This window comes from Castanea sativa, chromosome 2 (assembly GCF_040712315.1).
Source record: "Castanea sativa cultivar Marrone di Chiusa Pesio chromosome 2, ASM4071231v1".
Taxonomy (NCBI): domain Eukaryota; kingdom Viridiplantae; phylum Streptophyta; class Magnoliopsida; order Fagales; family Fagaceae; genus Castanea; species Castanea sativa.
In genome coordinates this window covers 7883438-7901528 of record NC_134014.1, presented here as the reverse complement: position 1 = coordinate 7901528, position 18091 = coordinate 7883438, and the positions used below count along the sequence as shown (strand labels likewise).

General features: G+C 34.3%; 1 protein-coding gene across 6 annotated transcripts; it reads left to right on the top strand.

Annotated features, from left to right (window-relative positions):
• Positions 1 to 1786: 1786 nt before the first annotated feature.
• On the top strand, positions 1787 to 10425 carry LOC142626298 (uncharacterized). Of its 6 annotated transcripts, XR_012842489.1 has the most exons (10): positions 1788 to 2078; positions 2961 to 3212; positions 3345 to 3540; positions 5405 to 5575; positions 5660 to 5776; positions 7071 to 7268; positions 7366 to 7425; positions 7512 to 7610; positions 7698 to 7833; positions 10087 to 10220. XR_012842489.1 is itself a non-coding variant. In XM_075800113.1 (9 exons), the coding sequence occupies exons 2-9, from the start codon at positions 3070 to 3072 to the stop codon at positions 10213 to 10215; spliced, it is 1113 nt and encodes a 370-aa protein (XP_075656228.1). In that variant the 5' UTR covers positions 1788 to 2078; positions 3049 to 3069; the 3' UTR covers positions 10216 to 10425. The 6 variants fall into 6 exon arrangements, 5 of the variants coding, with proteins under 5 accessions (XP_075656230.1, XP_075656228.1, XP_075656226.1 ...); XM_075800113.1 differs by lacking the exon at positions 7698 to 7833 and having other exon boundaries at positions 3049 to 3212; positions 10087 to 10425; XM_075800111.1 differs by lacking the exon at positions 7698 to 7833 and having other exon boundaries at positions 10087 to 10425.
• Positions 10426 to 18091: the final 7666 nt, after the last annotated feature.

Sequence of the window (18091 nt, the reverse complement as noted above, 5' to 3'; positions counted from 1 at the left end):
TTTTAATCAATTTCACATAATTTTTTAGATTTTCCATTGTCACTGATTTTTGTTGTTTTAGTCTCATGTTGTCAATTTAAAAATGCTATATTTATTAAATGAACCTTATTAAAAAATTTATATGATTGAACTATTTCCCTTCTAATGTCTTTTCTTGGATAGGCTACAACAATTAGATCTGGAGACTCAACAGGCTAGTGGAGATACTTGCCATGATCTTATATTACAAACTCAATAGAGCTCACAAGCTTCCTTCGTGTTTGGCATTCAATTTGAAGCCTAACGTATTGCACTTAAGGTTCTAAAAATTAAGTTTTACTAATTCGCGTATAAATTAAGAGGCTTTTCTTTAAAGAAATAATATGTGATTAGTCCCTTTTGCAATAATTTGTTTCTAATTTTTAATATCTTCATTTTTTTTTAATTTTTAATATCTTCATTTTTTTTCTAATTGGATCATAATACTCAAAAAATATTCTTTAGAATATTTATTTGAGTTTATGCTATTTTGGGTTATTGAGAATCATGGAAAAAGAAGTGAAATTTATAATATTCAAGAATAAATCGTTACATTATTTTTAACTAAGGTGATCCACTTTTTGACTTATTTGCAGGTTGATCAGATGGATTAAGAAGAAAGGCTTGAGTTTTCCTCAATGACATGACATCTTCTTCTTTTTCTTTTTTAATTTTTGTCCTTTTTTCCCCTTGATGGATTGTTGTTATGTATGTACTAATGTTGGAAACAAGATTCAAAAAAGAAAAGAAAAGCCTTCGATCACACGTGAAGCTATAAATCTGTAATGAAACAGTGAACAGGGCAAATGAAAGATTCAAAGCCAAAAACCCTAAGAATTTCAGTGATTCAAAAATGCATCAACCTCGAATTATAATCACTAACAAATTTTGCACTTACAAAAAAAAAATAGAAGTCTCTAAGCACATGTAACACGTGTGCAAAGATGCTAGTGTGTGTATATGTATATATCAACTAATTGTCTATGCACCATACAAAGACAAGGAAAAGAAAGGTAAAATTTTATTTTAAAAAAATTCATTTTTTTATGGATCAAATAGAGTGTTGTTCATCCGTGTATAAACTATTAAATTTAGACATTTGAGGTTTTAAGTCAAAAAAATCACTCATATTAGTCAATCTAAAAATGTATAAATTTAGAGTTTTAACCTATGACTTCCGCTTCTGATGATTGCACTCTATCAAATAAAATGTATAAATTTACATTGTCATTACAATAATTATGGAAATATGCACGTTACTATTAAGAGAATGTTGGTCATCAGTGTGTGTAAAATAGTATAATAACTTGTTAAATTTGGACATTTGAAACTTAAGTCAACAAATCACTCATATCAACCAATTTAAAAATGTATAAATTTAGAGTTTCAACATATGAAGCCCGTTTTTTAATATTGCACTTTATCCAAAAAGAAAATCGTATAAATTTACATTATTACTACAATAATTGTATATACATATTATTATTTACTTGTAAATATTTTTTATAATATTTCTACTATAAGTACAAAAAGATAATTTGAGAAAGTAATATTATTTTGATAAATAAAGAATTTTTTCTTTTGACCAATAAATAAAGAATATTTTAATAAAATGTAAAATAGATAGAATATGTATAGATTCTAGAAAGTGGTTGGATAAAATAGAAAATTTTGGTTGTTGTGCTAAAATAAACCAAAAGAAAAATTGCACAAGCTAATGTAATGTACTTAAACTCGGGTATAAATAACCATCTACAGATTCTACACGGCTACACATTCAATTCGGGCTCAGCAGTCTCTGCAGTCTGCAAGGTCGATGCCCTGACAACCAACTCAAACCACATCCATACATATAAAGATTCGTTGAAACTTGAAACACACTCTCTGCTTTGGCAAAAGCCAATAGCCTCAAACAGAGAGAGTGGAAAAAGAAAATTCATTTTCGTCATTTTCATCGTACTCAATAGTCACAGCAACATACGCGTAGAATTCACCTTGGTTTATGAGAGACAGTCAACAAAAAACAAAACCCATCGTTCTTTGAATTCTCCAAAACCCAAGTTGGTTTTCTCAGCTCTTATATTGGTCTTTGATTTTTTTTTTTTTTGCTTATTTCTTATTTTGGAGCTGACCCATTTGATATTTATGCAAAAGATTTGTGGGTTTTACTTTTCTTAACTTCATCTTTCAAAGATCATGTTCATCTCTAGTTTAATCTTATGGGTATTTAGCAAGTTTGTTGCATTGTTCTTTTCATTTTATTTTATTTTAGTTCAATTTTTTGGATGAAGGATTGCAGCTAGTATGCTTATTGTTAAAATCTTGTGTGTGTTTGTACATGTTAAGGATAAGCCAGGCACAATGTTCCACTGTGATTCTCTAATGTGTAATATTCTTTACGTTGCCTTGTAGCTAACATGACCTGATCATTTTCCTTGATGGGTATTTGTATTTACTCCTTGTATCTATTGTTTCTTGGAAAATACTTTTCTTGTTAGACATAGTGATTCAATGACAGTAAAATAATAATTTGCCAATTGTAGCTAGCTGTTCTGCGTACTGATCACTTTGTGCCTGGTTTTGTAGTTTAGCATCTTTGTTGTTGTGATTATCATTTTTAATAGCAGTCCAATCATTGACTTGTAGAAGTCATCACATATGTTCTTATACTGATTACGCTAGTTCGAGATTTTTATAACTATGGGAATACACTTGTAAGTTGTAACTAATGCTGCTTTTTTTTGTTGTAATGATCATTTTCAACAGCCACCTTTATAATTACTAGCTAGTTGTACTAGATGTTTTCACGGATTGGATGGTTCTACAAATTGAGGGTTTTTTCTTTCATTGAAAACGGGTCTGGTTTGCTTCTTAATAATTGCAGTTCTTTGGTGATTAATATTATAAAGATTATCATTCTTTTTATCTTTTAGCTCTTTCAGATTTCACTTGTGGATGTGATGTGAAATTGGTCACTGGGTCATCATGTTTGGGAAAACAAAGTTATGTCGTCTGCCTTTTGGGGTGCAGGAGCTTTGTTGAGATAATAGAATGGCAAAGAAAAGAATAGATGACTATGAACCAGGTCCAGTTCCTCCACCAGCACCATTGGATCGATTTGGGTTTGTAAAGCGAGAACTTAGTTACTCTCATGTTGATTCAATGAAAGGAAGATCAGCTTATGAATATGAGAGGTTTGCTTTTCTTTTATCAATCATATAAAAGCTTTTGTGCTGAACGGTTATGTATGACCAGCCAGTTAAGTTTGTGTGACTTTGATATACAGTGGTCTTGTTCACTTACAAGGACATTGAATTTCTTTTTAGGGAGGAAAGAAGGGTTCGAAAATGGAGGAAAATGATCGGGGTTGGAGGGAGTGATTGGACATATTATGTCAAGAGAAAACCACATGTTGTTAAAAGGCGTATAAGGAAAGGAATTCCTGATTGTTTACGGGGTCTCATTTGGCAGTTGATCTCTGGAAGTCGGGACCTTTTGCTGATGAACCCCGGGGTTTATGAGGTATGCCTTTTCCTTAGTTTGTCTTGATAAATAACCTTCACAATTATTGTTCTTGTTAGGTGAAAATGTATTATTTTTACTTTTTTAGCAAGCCATGGCCATTGCCTGATATATCTCCATGGATTGCATGATTCTGTGTTTGATTCTTCATGATGATTATGGGAAAAGTAATTCTCTCCCCTGCCTGCTCTCTCTCTCTCTCTCTCTCTCTCTCTCTCTCTCTCATGCAACGGGTCAATTGGGAGTGGGCTTGTTTATCTTAATTACAAAACATGCATGATATTGTAATATGAGATTATGAGTTGATTTACTGTTTATGAATGATTATTGAAAGATTTATGGCATAGAGAAATTCACCCTGGCAGATTTTTTGTTTTCCTCACATAAAACTTTTGAATGATGAAATGCACTCTGGCTCTTTGTCTGTGAGATGAAACTTCAGTGGCAGGTTTTACATTTTCCTTAACCTAGGCTGCTTTTCACTGATAGATTTCTGACATTTTCAAGCAAAGCCATAGCCAGTGGCAGTCGCTGCAGTTTTAGGGTGGATGAGTTGAATAATATGCCAAAATTTCCATACTTTACTTCAGTGCCTAGAAGGCCTTTCTCCGATACTGTGATCCATAATATATTTGTTTTAGTGGCTTTACCCACAAGTTATTTGTGTATTGCTATATATGATAAGAACCTTGTTTGCTTTTTGGAAAAGAGTGAGGGTAATATGGGAAATGGAAATATGAAAAGTCCCACTATTGGAAAGTTTCATATATTTCATCTGTTTGTTTTGTCCATTGTGGGATGTCCCAACAGATGGTTCTCTTTGAAAATTCAATAGACATAGTGTTAATAACTTTCCAACCTTGTGACCTATTTGAAAATTCAATACTCCTTTTCATTTTCATTTGATTTTAGATTAAAGAGAGCAGTTTTAGAAACCTATATCTTTTTTTCTTGAAAGACAGTGCATTAAATGATTTTCTCTTAAAGAGTTGGATTTTTTAAACATGACCTACAATATGGGACAAAGGAAATATTTTGAGACAACACATGAAAGGAATTTTATCATCTATTTTGAGCTATAATATAATAAAAATATATAACTTTGTATAGTGCCTATTTATCATCAGGCATATATCCTGGATAGTCCTTCACAGTGGTGAAGCAAGGAAGTTTTGCTTGGGAGGCCAGATTTAATATCAAAAATGAAATTGTACACACACACACACGCATATAATTATATATACACATTACATATATACACAGATGTATAAGTACATCACTTAAGTGTTAGTCAAAAATGTATTTTCATTGATTTTCGGCTAGATACATTTTAATGTTGCCAATTATGTCATCTAGATAATCTGGTTTCTCTGCAATGTCCAAACAATTGTTCCTCTGACTTTCGCCCTTAATAATCTTAGAAACACTTGAGCTTTGTTTGGTTTTAGTATGTTTCTTACCTCAAACTTTTGTCGGCAAATAAAGAAATCTTACCGTTTGAATCTGTGTCTTCTTGTTTAAATTTAATAGTTAACAATTCAACTTGTGTGATTCTTGTTTTACTATACAATCACATGTCTGAGATGAGCCTCTGGGTGTACAGGAAAATATCTGGTGTACTCTTTTAATAGTTTGGTTTGTTTAAAATATGACAAGAAACATATTTACCTTTAATTCTTGAGTAGATGAGGTAGATTAGAATGCAGGCTAAGTTATACACTAAAGAAGAAGAAAAGAGAGAAGAAAGTCAATTTTCTTGGCTTTTGATGATTCTTTAAACATTCTGTAGATTTTTTCATTTATTGCTATTCTTCCTCACATGCACTTATTAGCATGACGCTGATAGGATTTTATATTCATGCAGCAACTAGTAATATACGAGACATCAGCTTCAGAACTAGATATAATACGAGACATTTCTCGTACATTTCCCTCACATGTTTTCTTCCGGCAGAGACACGGACCAGGTCAAAGGTCCCTTTACAATGTTTTGAAAGCATACTCTGTTTTTGACAGAGAAGTTGGTTATGTTCAGGTTTGACTCTTAAATGTTCCATTATTATTCTATCTACTGTGTGTAACTGTGTATGGAACTGAATGATATTGAACTGAAATTCAGGGAATGGGCTTTTTAGCTGGTCTATTGCTTCTTTATATGAGTGAAGAGGATGCCTTCTGGTTATTGGTCGCATTACTGAAAGGAGCTGTCCATGCTCCAATGGAAGGATTGTATCTGGTAAGCTTTTATGTCAAGAACATCTTTGTTCTCATTGTTAGAGGTGCACTCAACTTAGGTTGGCAGCTGAAAGAAGCTATGTTATAAGAAAGATTTTCTTTCTTTTTTTTGATGAGTAATTAAAGTTTACTAATTGAAAAAGAGAAAACCCAAATACACCGGTGGTATACTTGAGTAGCAGTGCATCAATCTCTTAAATTACAAAGCTCTAACAGATCTAATAAATTAGAACAGGGAAAAGAGTTAAAAGAAAGATTTTAGGCTGACTGCTAGGTCAGTCTGAGGGAATTTCAATCAATATAAGTAAACTGAGAAAACTATAGTTTAGGAGGAATGATGAAATTGGATATTGGTGTGTCAATTAACTAAATTGGGAAAAGCAGCAAAATTATGAATTCTTTTTTAATTGAAAACTATTCTTGTGTAATGAATCATAATTTATTGCTTTTATTTTTGGTTAAAGGTTAAACCCTGATCCCTACCCCTTTCTACAGATTCATCATCCACTCTCCTACATTGCTGTTGGTGTGGGATAGTATACTAAAAAACAATCTTAAAAGGATAAAAGAAAAGTAAACCTTAAAAAGGGTTAAGATGAAGAAGATTTAACCTTAAACCTAAAAAGGGGAGAGAATAAAATTGAGAGTATGGCAGTGTGAGAATAATTTTTTTATATATAAGTACGGCAGTGTGAGAATACTTGGAGTTCTGTTGTGCTTTTGGAAGCCATCAGAACTTCAGAGGGTTGAGAAATAAGAGCCAAAGAGTTGGGAGGGGAAAAATAGAACCCACCTCCCACTCTTTCTCTTCAAAGTTCTTTTAGATTTAATCAGAGAAAAAGAATGATTCCCAGATAACCAGCTGCGAGACAACTGGAGAAATTCTGTCATATTCATTGTGTTGATGTTTTGAACCCTGCATAAAAAGGCAAGGGCAGGACCCAGAATTTGTTAGAGAAGCAGTAGATGCTGAGTTTTAGGTAGAGATGGGAAACACTGGTAGACAGAGGAAGGTGAAATGGGAGAGGGAAAAAAGGTGCACACTTTTTAGTCTAATGAAAATTCTATTTTTCTGTAATTTGAAGTGAGATTGGTTTTTGGTTCCTGAAAATTATGGGAGAATTCTAATCTCACTTGAAGGTAAGGAGGTTAGCACTTCTGTACAAATATTTGATAGTCTTAATGGCTGTTTAATTTTCTATTATGCATTATTGTGCCAAAGCCCTCCACTGTTTAGATTAGAGTGGAATATATATTTTATTGCTCTGAATCTGTTGTTATATGCATATTGATAGGTAGGACTGCCTCTGGTACAACAGTATCTTTTTCAGTTTGATAACCTGGCGAGAGAGTATTTGCCAAAGCTGGGGGAGCATTTTACCCAAGAAATGATAAATCCTAGCATGTACGCAAGTCAGTGGTTCATAACTGTTTTCTCATACTCTTTTCCTTTCCATTTGGCTCTTCGAATTTGGGACGTCTTTCTCTATGAGGTTAGTGGTTGCTAAGATTATGTGTTTTGCCTTCAAAGCATTGATATTTGGTTCAAAACTTGATATGTATACATATATATATCTTATTCATTTGCAGGGTGTTAAAATTGTTTTTAAGGTTGGTTTGGCCCTACTGAAGTATTGCCATGATGACTTGGTGAGTTACACTGGATCTTTTGTCTATTCAATATTTAAATTAATAGTGTAAGTTCTCTTTTGTAACATTCTTGTTTTGTTTATCAGATAAAATTGCCTTTTGAGAAACTCATATATGCTTTGCGTAACTTCCCTGAGGATGCAATGAATCCAGATACGTTATTACCAATGGCCTATTCAATCACGGTTCTCTCCCCCTCCTTTGAATGGTTTTGTAATGATTGAATCTGTTATTTCCAGTTGCTTTAAGCCATATTAATTTTTTCTTCACAGACGCACTATGACCTTAATGCCTAAACAATTTTTCTGACCCTCTTGCATAAGGTCACAACTTCAGGCAACTTGAACTGAAATAAATCTTAATTGAGCTTAATCTATCTCAGCCAAAGTGAAAGGTCTTCAAATTTAGGTAAGAAGCGTGAAATGTTCAAAACTTACAAGAGACCTCTTGTTATGTAGTAAATTCTAGAAATTGATGCAAGCACAGCAGGAAACATTTGACATCAAAGGCCATTACTTGTATGTTACTGGAGGTAGATATGAATACGTGACTAATCAATAATAAGCTGGAATAGGTATTCACTCGGAGATTTCCTTCTCGTTAACTAAGCTTCTGTCCATCCTACCCAAATTGAGCCAGCACATCCAGAAAAATTCCAAATAAATCTTGAAATAGCAGCTTTGTTTTACTTTGAAATTTTGAACTAGTCCAAGCCCAAGCCCAAGCCCCCATCCTTTTTTGGGGAAGACTCCCAAGCCACCTTAGTTCTTGCACTCTCTTTAGTCAAGCCATTCCACAAATATGTGTTCAAAATTTTCTCAACTGCCTCAATACCTTCTTAGGAGAATTAGTAAACTTGCCCAATAGAATCTCACACTGAATAACACTGATCGAAACAGTTGGAGTCTACTGGCAAATAGAAAGTATTTTGCACACCAAGAGTGAATTCTACTTGTGATCTAATCAAACAGAGGTTTGCACTCCTTCCAAGAAAGTCAACCTGAAATAAGAACTATCAAATACTTTATCAGATTTTGCCTTAAAATGCAATACACCTAAAATTTTCTGCTTTGCCTCCTCTGTTGCACCAGAAAAATATACTTCACTTTTACCAACATTAGCTGCCATTCCCTAAAATTCTTTAAACTCGTCAGGAACTTGCGTACAGATCTCCACTCTGCTCTTATTGGCTGCCATAAAAATCATTGGATTGTCAAGCACAAATGTGAAAGATTTACTTTGATGCACTTAGGATAGAAGCCCATTCTGAACAGCACTCTGCATCAGCTTTCTAAAAACCTCCATAGCCATAGCCGTAACAAAAATATAGGGAGAAATTGGACCTCCTTGTCTTAGCCCCTTCTTACATTCAATGTACCCAACCAAGCCTCCATTCTAAGCTATGGAGTACTGAGGAGTAGAAATACAAGTCTTGACCCATCCAAAGAGCTTTTCTGGACACCCATTAGCAAATACCTTGAAGGAACTCCATTCCACTAATTTGTACACCTTCAAAATATCAAATATAACTGTGCATCTAAGCAGCTGATCATCCTTATGATAATTCCTAGTCAGTTTTTGAGCAAGCAAGACATTATCTGAAATCTTTCTACCCAGTATAAAAGCTGTTTGGCCAGGGCTAATGAAACCATTGAGGCACATCTTTAAACTATTTGCTAGAATCTTTGATATACATTTGTACAAAGTGTTACAACAAAATACAGGATGGAATTCTGATATTCAAGAGGGGTTTTGCACCTTGGGAATCTAGGTAATAGTAGCATTAGCATCTGCCAAAAGCTTACCAGTTTCCCGCACAGGTTAACTCAATGGGCTGGCTTCATGGTACCCCACGAGGTCTCCAATCTGAGTTCTGGGATTTCTCAATATATGGTTCTTGTGGGAGGGTCGTGTACTTGGGATTTACTTGATAGGGGTGGGTACATGAAGGGGCCCTGACTTGAAGAGGTTTCTTGTCATCCAAATAAGTAAATAAATAATCTAATCAGTAACAAAGAAACTTTTGATGGCCAAGGATACCTGCTCTCAAACAAAACTCTAAGTGAGCACCAAAACCATCAAGACCTAGGGCTTTATCATTTTCTAAAGAGAACATGACATATATCACTTCCTCGTCAGTAACTTCTCTTTGAAGAATCTCTTAGAGAATATGTCAATACTTCAATATTGAACACCAGAATGTGTGAAGTAACTAGATGGACAAGATGGGTAGGATTACAAAATTGTCATGCAGCTAATGTTAGTAATTTGTATTTTAACTGACTAGTGCAGAAGAAGGAAATAAACGTTCCTATTACTCTGGAAGTTCCTGAAAGGTACTTTCATGATATGTTCAACGCTATTCACAGGGCAAAATGTCTGAAGTGCCACTTTAATACACTCTTAAGCTATGTAGACACTTCATATACGCCGGATTCGTAAGAAAGGACACTTAGGATCTGTGGAATTTCATCTATATTACCACATCCTAAGATTTGAGGACTAGGTTACTCAGACACTATAAGACACATTTGCATCCTACAATTTACCATGCAGGCTTTCAAGTGCTTGAAATGCTTAGTAGTATTCTGTTGGATTTTCTTTCATTATTCTTTTTATTTTCCCCACTCATTCGTGCCATATTTTTTCTTTAATTATTAGGTATCTAAGCGTTTAGAGGAACTGAAGCAGGACTATGAGAAGAAGAATCAAAAGCCAGTTCAATCAACAGAGTTCAATGAAAAGCAGAAACAATCACAAGAAAGGTTCTTATTATCTAAGAGGAGCTAATCAAGACTTGCCAATCTATAGCTTCCAATTCTTTTATTCTTTTTCCTGGTGATATGTTGTATGAAGAAACATGTTTCAAACATTGACTGTGTTTCAAACATGTGTTATAAAACCTCTGAAAAATCACCGCTTACAAGTGAAACCCTTTTCCAGCAAAATTACACTGCTCATTGCTCAATATATATTTCTGAGGTGACTTGTTCATCACTTTCCCTTGGCTGTATGATTAACTCAAGTACATAATTAGTTTTCTTTAATTGCTAATTTTCTTTCCAGTTTAGCAAATGGTAGACCAACTAAAGTCAACTTTTGATCATCCTAACCAGTTCATAATATCATTTCAATCAAAATGGCATCATTTTCTTCATCAACTACTGTCATTCAAAATTGCTGTTTATACATTTTCTAAAGACTGATATCTCTGCTGACTAAGAGCTTAGAAAGGAAGAAGTTGTTCTACTTGGTACTTCGTTTTTGGGTCCTCTACTTGAAACCCTTTTTAAGGGCAAGAAGAAACCCGCACTTGAAAAATCAATTTGGATGATATTCTTAGTATAGGATTATTAGTCTGTTTCACGTTGTTGATGCATCCAAAGAGGCAAACTTAACACCTTGAGTACTGTTTAGACTTTAGACTTAGCCTGCTCAAATACGTGTTGAATTCATTTAATTTAACATACTGATTACTGACCATTCGTGCATAAATTATGATTCCAAATCAAACTTTACAGAAATATTTACCTTGTTTTCGTTATTTGGATGATAGAATATTATCTTGCTGAATGTTTAACACGTTGCTGCTTGGATTCTCCCCATGTGTTCATTTTTGTGATGCTGTCATGTTCCTACCATGGTTCTGTGGTGCGTGTTTGCTGCAAATGCTTGAGAATTTAGCATTGAAAAGTGATGCATTCAGATTCAGTTTTGCATTTCATATATGATAAAATGTTGTAAAATGTGACTCCTATAGATGTACAATGCTAAACTTGCACCCTTCTTTTTTGTTATTAATATTATTAACTTTCTGGAGCATTTCTTTATAATAAAAGCGTGAATGCGTGCATGCACTGTAGCTACAACAGTGCTTTGGTTTAGTGAGTCACTTTTTTTTTTTTTTTCCAAGTTTTGAATAGTTGCTCCTTCTCCTTTTTTTCCACTGCTTTCTTTTCTTTTCTTTTTTCTCTGCTTTTTTTCCCGGGTAATATCCTATCCACTCTTTATATATATATATATATATATATATATATATATATATATATATATATATATATATATATATATATATAACTGTTGATATGTTAATTCCTTATAAGTTAAAATAAAATATCATACTAGAATTATCTACAGCTAAAATTAAAGGTATTATGAAAAAAGAAGTATTACATCTACAACATTTTTCGTAACACTTTCACAACATTGTTCATTAAGCTTTTTTTTTTTTTCCACAAACCACAATACGCCAGTTTTGGTTGTGCTGTTTTTGTCTTTTCTTTTAAATATTTATATGTGTATGTACAGTTACACTGATTTAACAAATTCTTACAATATTTTCACAATTATTGACAATTTGTACTGTTCATTGGCCTTTTTTTTTTCACAATACGCTGGTTTTGCTTGTGCTTTTAAATATTATATGTGCATACACAATTACATTGACGCAACAAATTTTTTAATATTTTCATAATTATTGAGGTGCCAATTTTTTAAAGGTCAAAATAAAATAATAAAATAAGAGACTGAGAACAATCACAACTAAAAATAAATGTATTATGAAAATGTTATAACATCTTCTTTTTGTTACAATATTTTAATGATCGCCAAATCTCAGTTCCTTATAAATCAAAATAAAATAAATAATAAGAAATTGTGGGGTCTTGGGCTTCGGCCGAGAGCATGGGGCTTTAGTCGAGATCGTGAGTAGTCTGAGTCCGAGGAGGAATATCTCCTCGGATAAGCTAAACGCAGATCAGATATAGATCCTAATGATCAAAGTGACCTTCCAAGAAGTTTGAATGATAGGGACGAGCATCATGAACATACAAGAGGGATAAAGACTCAAAAATATCTAAGGGAAAGCTGCTACACTGCATTGAATACCCTGCAGCTAACTTTCTGACCGCATTTATATGAAAAAGACCCCTGAACAGTGCTACCTCGGCAACCACAACTCACAGAAGGCCAGAAAGAGTGTCTGATGGGACAAGCACTCAAGTGGTAGCTCAAAGGATCAACAAGTGTAGGATTAAGATCATCCAAAAGGAACTATATAATGGAAGAGACCCTTCATGAAAAGGGGATGAAAAAAGGAGAAGAGAAAGCACTGTAGCAATCTTAACAACTCCTGTAACCATTGTCATCCAATATATATTAGAACAGAGCTCCTCGGACTATGCCGAGGACAAAATTTCTTGCACAAACCGGGTTTAATTCTTGTTGACTCATCATCCAAAACCATATTAACTGTTATCCATGCACTAAAACCTAGTTCTTTGACTCACTCTCTACAAATTTATTGTACTGGGTTCACTGGGCCAAGATCCCTTATATTTTGGGTTTGGTCTGAAAATCGTGTCCCTACAATTGGCGCCGTCTGTGGGAAGAGTTTGTGTGATAGTGAGTGCAACGGTTAAATATGGAAGGATAAGGCCCCCATCAGCAAGAGTCCCAGGGGAAAGCCATTATGGTGGCCAGTTTACTATGTGAGCAAGTCACTACATGAGGCACACACAGTTATTGTCCTAACTTAGCTTCCGCTCAGGTCTATACTACGAAGTGCTAATTATATGGGGAGGATTGCTGAATGGGGCACAGTTCTAGGGGCTTCTGACATCAAGTACATGCCTCGTACCTCTGTCAAGTGCCAGGTCCTTGCGAATCCGGTGGCCGAGTTCGCTGAACCTCCATTAGAGGAAGTGGCAGCAACACATGAGCAATTCAAAGGGGCTCTTGAAGGTATATATTGATATCTTCTAATCTATTGAAGTGGTTAAACAAAACCTTAGCTATGCTGGGTCCTCAGACCTCCTACCTTGGGGAAAGTAACACATCTTTGGAAGTGGTTAAACAAAACCTTAGCTATGCCGGGTCCTCGGACTTCCTACTTTAGGGAAATTAACACACACTGGCATCTTTAAAAGTGGTTAAACAGAACCTTAGTTATGCCAGGTCCTCGAACCTCCTGCTTTGGAAAAATTAACGCACACTAGCATCTTTAGAAGTGGTTAAACAGAACCTTAGCTATGTCGGGTCCTCAGACCTCTTGCTTTGGGAAAATTAATACATCTTTGGAAGTGGTTAAACAAAACCTTAGCTATGTCGGGTCCTCGGACATCCTGCTTTGGGGAAATTAACACACACTGGCATCTTTAGAAGTGGTTAAACAGAACCTTAGCTATGCCGGGTCCTCGGACCTCCTGCTTTGGAGAAATTAACGCACACTGGCATCTTTAGAAGTGGTTAAACAGAACCTTAGCTATGTCGGGTCCTCGGACCTCCTGCTTTAGGGAAATTAACACATACTGGCATCTTTAGAAGTGGTTAAACATAATCTTAGCTATGCCGGGTCCTCAGACCTCCTGCTTTGGGAAAATTAACACATCTTTGGAAGTGGTTAAACAAAACCTTAGCTATGTCGGGTCCTCAGACCTCCTGCTTTGGGGAAATTAACACACACTGGCATCTTTAGAACTGGTTAAACAGAACCTTAGCTATGCGGGTCCTCGAACCTCCTGCTTTGGAGAAGTTAACACTCCATAACAACTCTCAAAGTATCATGCCTCGGTCCTCGGACGAGATGATGTGGGAAAGTTAACACTCCATGACATCTCTCTTCAAGTGTTTAAACTATAACTCAATCATGCATCGGTCCTCGGACGAGATGATGTGGGAAAGTTAACACTCCATGACATCTCTCTTCAAGTGTTTAAACTATAACTCAATCATGCCTCGGTCCTCGGACGAGATGATGTGGGAAAGTTAACACTCCATGACATCTCTCTTCAAGTGTTTAAACTATAACTCAATCATGCATCGGTCCTCGGACGAGATGATGTGGGAAAGTTAACACTCCATGACATCTCTCCTCAAGTGTTTAAACTATAACTCAATCATGCCTCAGTCCTCGAACCAGATGATGTGGGAAAGTTAACACTCCATGACATCTCTCTTCAAGTGTTTAAACTATAACTCAATTATGCCTCGGTCCTCGGACCAAATGATGTGGGAAAGTTAACACTCCATGACAACTTTCAAAGTATTCAAACAGAACCTTAGCTATGCATGGCTCCTTGGACCACATACTTTAGGGAATTAACATTCCATGATATCTATTTGTTTCTCACTAAGTGTCAAGACAGACCCAAGATTATAACCAAATCCTTAGATTGGTAGCTCTGAAAGGAGTACAAATATGGGGCGTGTGAAACGGCACTCCCCTGGGTGTAAATCAAATGATCAAAGCATAATTAACTCTTAAGACCTCAAAACCCAACTTTCTTCCTCGGATGAGAAGAAAAAACCGGAGTTTTGAGGGGCTATTGTGGGGTCTTGGGTTTCGGTCGAGAGCATGGGGCTTTGGCCGAGATTATGAGTAGTCCAAGTCCGAGGAGGAATATCTCCTCGGATAAGCTAAACGCAGATCAGATATAGATCCTAATGATCAAAGTGACCTTCCAAGAAATTTTAATGATAGGGACGAGCATCATGAACATACAAGAGAGATAAGAACTCAAAAATATCTAAGGGAAAGCTGCTACACCGCATTGAATGCCCTGAAGCTAACTTTCTGACCGCATTTATGTGGAAAAGACCCCTGAACAGTGCTACCTCGGCAACTACAACTCACAGAAGGCCAGAAAGGGTGTCTGATGGGACAAGCACTCAAGTGGTGGCTCAAAGGATCAACAAGTGTAGGATTATGATCATCCAAAATGAACTATATAATGGAAGAGGCCCTTCATGAAAAGGGGATGAAAAAAGGAGAAGAGAAAGCACTGTAGCAATCTCAACAACTCCTGTAACCATTGTCATCTAATATATATTAGAACAAAACTCCTCGGACTGTGCCGAGGACAAAATTTCTTGCACAAACTGGGTTTAATTCTTGTTGGCTCATCATTCAAAACCATATTAATTGTTATTCATGCACTAAAACCTAGTTCTTTGACTCACTCTCTACAAATTTATTGTACTGGGTTCACTAAGCCAAGATCCCTTATATTTTGGGCTTGGTCTGAAAATCGTGTCCCTATAAAAATGTTATGTCTACAACATTTTCACAATAATTTTGTAACAAATTTTATATAACAAGGTATTTTTGAAGGATAAAAAAGTGATATCAGTAATGGGTTCAATTTAAAACCAATAACAACTTGTTATTTATAATTTGTTCTAAAAATGTTATAGATGTAGCATTTCTCTCAAATAAAATAAAAATATATCTATTCGGATCCTAAAAATAAAAGTATTGTAAAAATGTTTTAATATTTTGTTATATTCTTAGACTTCTAATTGGGTGAGCCAAAATTAACTGTACATTTCACGCACAATTTTCTTGTATTGTCTTTTTGCTTTTTTTTTAATGCATAATTTTAAAGCCAGTAATAATTTTTTACCTAAGATTCGTTGTGAAAATGTTGTGGATGTAAAAATTAAATAATATAATATCAAACAGGGACCTACCACAATTGGAAATAAAAAATATTACGGAAATGTTGTGACATTTTGTTATATTCCTAAACTTCTTTTTTGTGTGACATTTTGTTGTGTTCCTAGACTTTTTTTTTTTTTTTAGTCAAATTTAGTAAGCCAAAACTCATTGTTTTAGGCATAATTTTCTTCAATTGGAATTTTATTTTATTTTTAAATACACGGTTAAAAGTGGTTAGCCTAATTTAAAACTAATAGCAATTTACCACCTAAGATTTATTATGAAAATATTGTAGATATAACATTACTTTAAAATAAAATAATAAAATATTAGACTAGGACCCACAATAGTTAAAAATAAAGGTATTGTAAAAATATCATGACTTGTTGTTGTGTTTCTAGACTTCTTTTTTGGTTTATTCGATTTTTTGAACTAAAATTCATTGTTTAATGCATAATTTTTTTAGGTTGATTTTTTTTACACATTGTTTCAAGTTTTTTTTTAAAATAAAAATAAAAAAACACACACACACACACATATTGTTTTACACACACACATATTGTTTTACACACACATAACACACACACAAATTGACGAAGTAACACTTTCCTCCTTTATGTTCGGAGTAGTTGCATTCCCCCCTAAAGTAAAGCTATAATTTCATCATTTATATTTTGTAAATGAGCATATACTCCTATTGTTTCTCTCTTAGTTAAATTCTAACAAAATCTTATAATTCCTAAAATATTCCATTGTGCAATATCTAATATACTTCTACTAAATTTTAATGTCCCAAAAAATTTCTGTGTATTTTGAATTTTATGTAATAGACTGATAGTTATGCTTGGAAAGTTAGAATGATAATTGTGGGAGTAAAAGGCCCAAAAGGTGCTTTCGGTCAATGGGCTTTGTCCAAACAGTTTCCTAACTCCGCCATCAGCACCATCATCTCAGTCTCAGACCCATAAAAAAAAATCAAGAAACAAAATTTTCAAACAAAACAATACCCACGAAAAATCTTTACAAATTTCACCGAAAAAACTTAATGGATCTATGAAAAATCAAGCCTTGGGGTTTTGAAAAATCAACACCATTAAAACGTGGAAATGGGTCACATTTCTTCACACTTCATCGGTGCCGCTGGGTTGAGAAAGTGGGAGATTGGCACCGTCGCTACACGTCGAAGGAGATCAAGCGGCCCTAGTGACGATAGAGATTGGCGCCGCAGGTCTAAGCGTCTTCTATCTTAGTTGGGTTTGGGTTTGTGTTTTGGGAGAGTAACAGGGCAATGGTGACTGAAGGGGAAATGAGCAGTGAAGAAAATGAAATGAAATTAGGGTGAGGCAGATAGGCTAACAGAACTTATGACTTGGTGCTCAGTCCCACAAAAAGTACAAAAAATTGAGTTATGAGAAGTTAGAAATAGTGTGCCAAACGTGCCACCTTTAGGGAGTTAGGGTATTTTAAGTGATAAGTGATGAGTGAAGACTTTTTTAAAACCAAACAGCCCCAAGTGATGAACTTTATTTATTTATTTATTTTTTAAAAATCAATAGTTTGGGGAGGGATGATTTAAATCTTACATGGGTTAGAGATGCCTAACAATGATCGGTTTATTTATTTATAATTTATAAATTAGGAAATGACATAAATTGTCTATTTTGAAAATACTATAAGGTGTAAACTAACTAAACTTAAATAATCATTGAAATCAACATAAGAGACTAGATTGTCTATTTATAATTTATAATAATACAATAGTAACAACTGACAATTAGAAAATGATCTAAATTGTTTATTTTTAAAATAATGTAAAGTGCTAACTAACTAAACTTAAATAATCATTGGAATCAACAAAATATCTCTTCTCAACAACAACAACAACAACAACAACAACAAAACGAATATTTTTCTTTTCTTTCATTGAAATCATATTTTAAAAAATTATAAGGTATCTTTCAAAAAAATAAAATAATTCAACCAAACAAATTAAGAGAGACATATTTTTCTTTCCTTTTACAACCAAACAATTCTTTTTTTTAAACCAAAATTTGTTTCTTTACTTAAGGTTGATTTAGCCAACTTTTCTTAATCTATTGGTCTATGTTTTCCCCTTAAAAAAAAAACAATCTTTTTTTTTTTTTTGAGAAACTACAACCAAACAATCTCATCTCATCTAATTATTTGTTAAAAAAAATTGTTTGTTATTAATTAAAAAAAAAATTACTT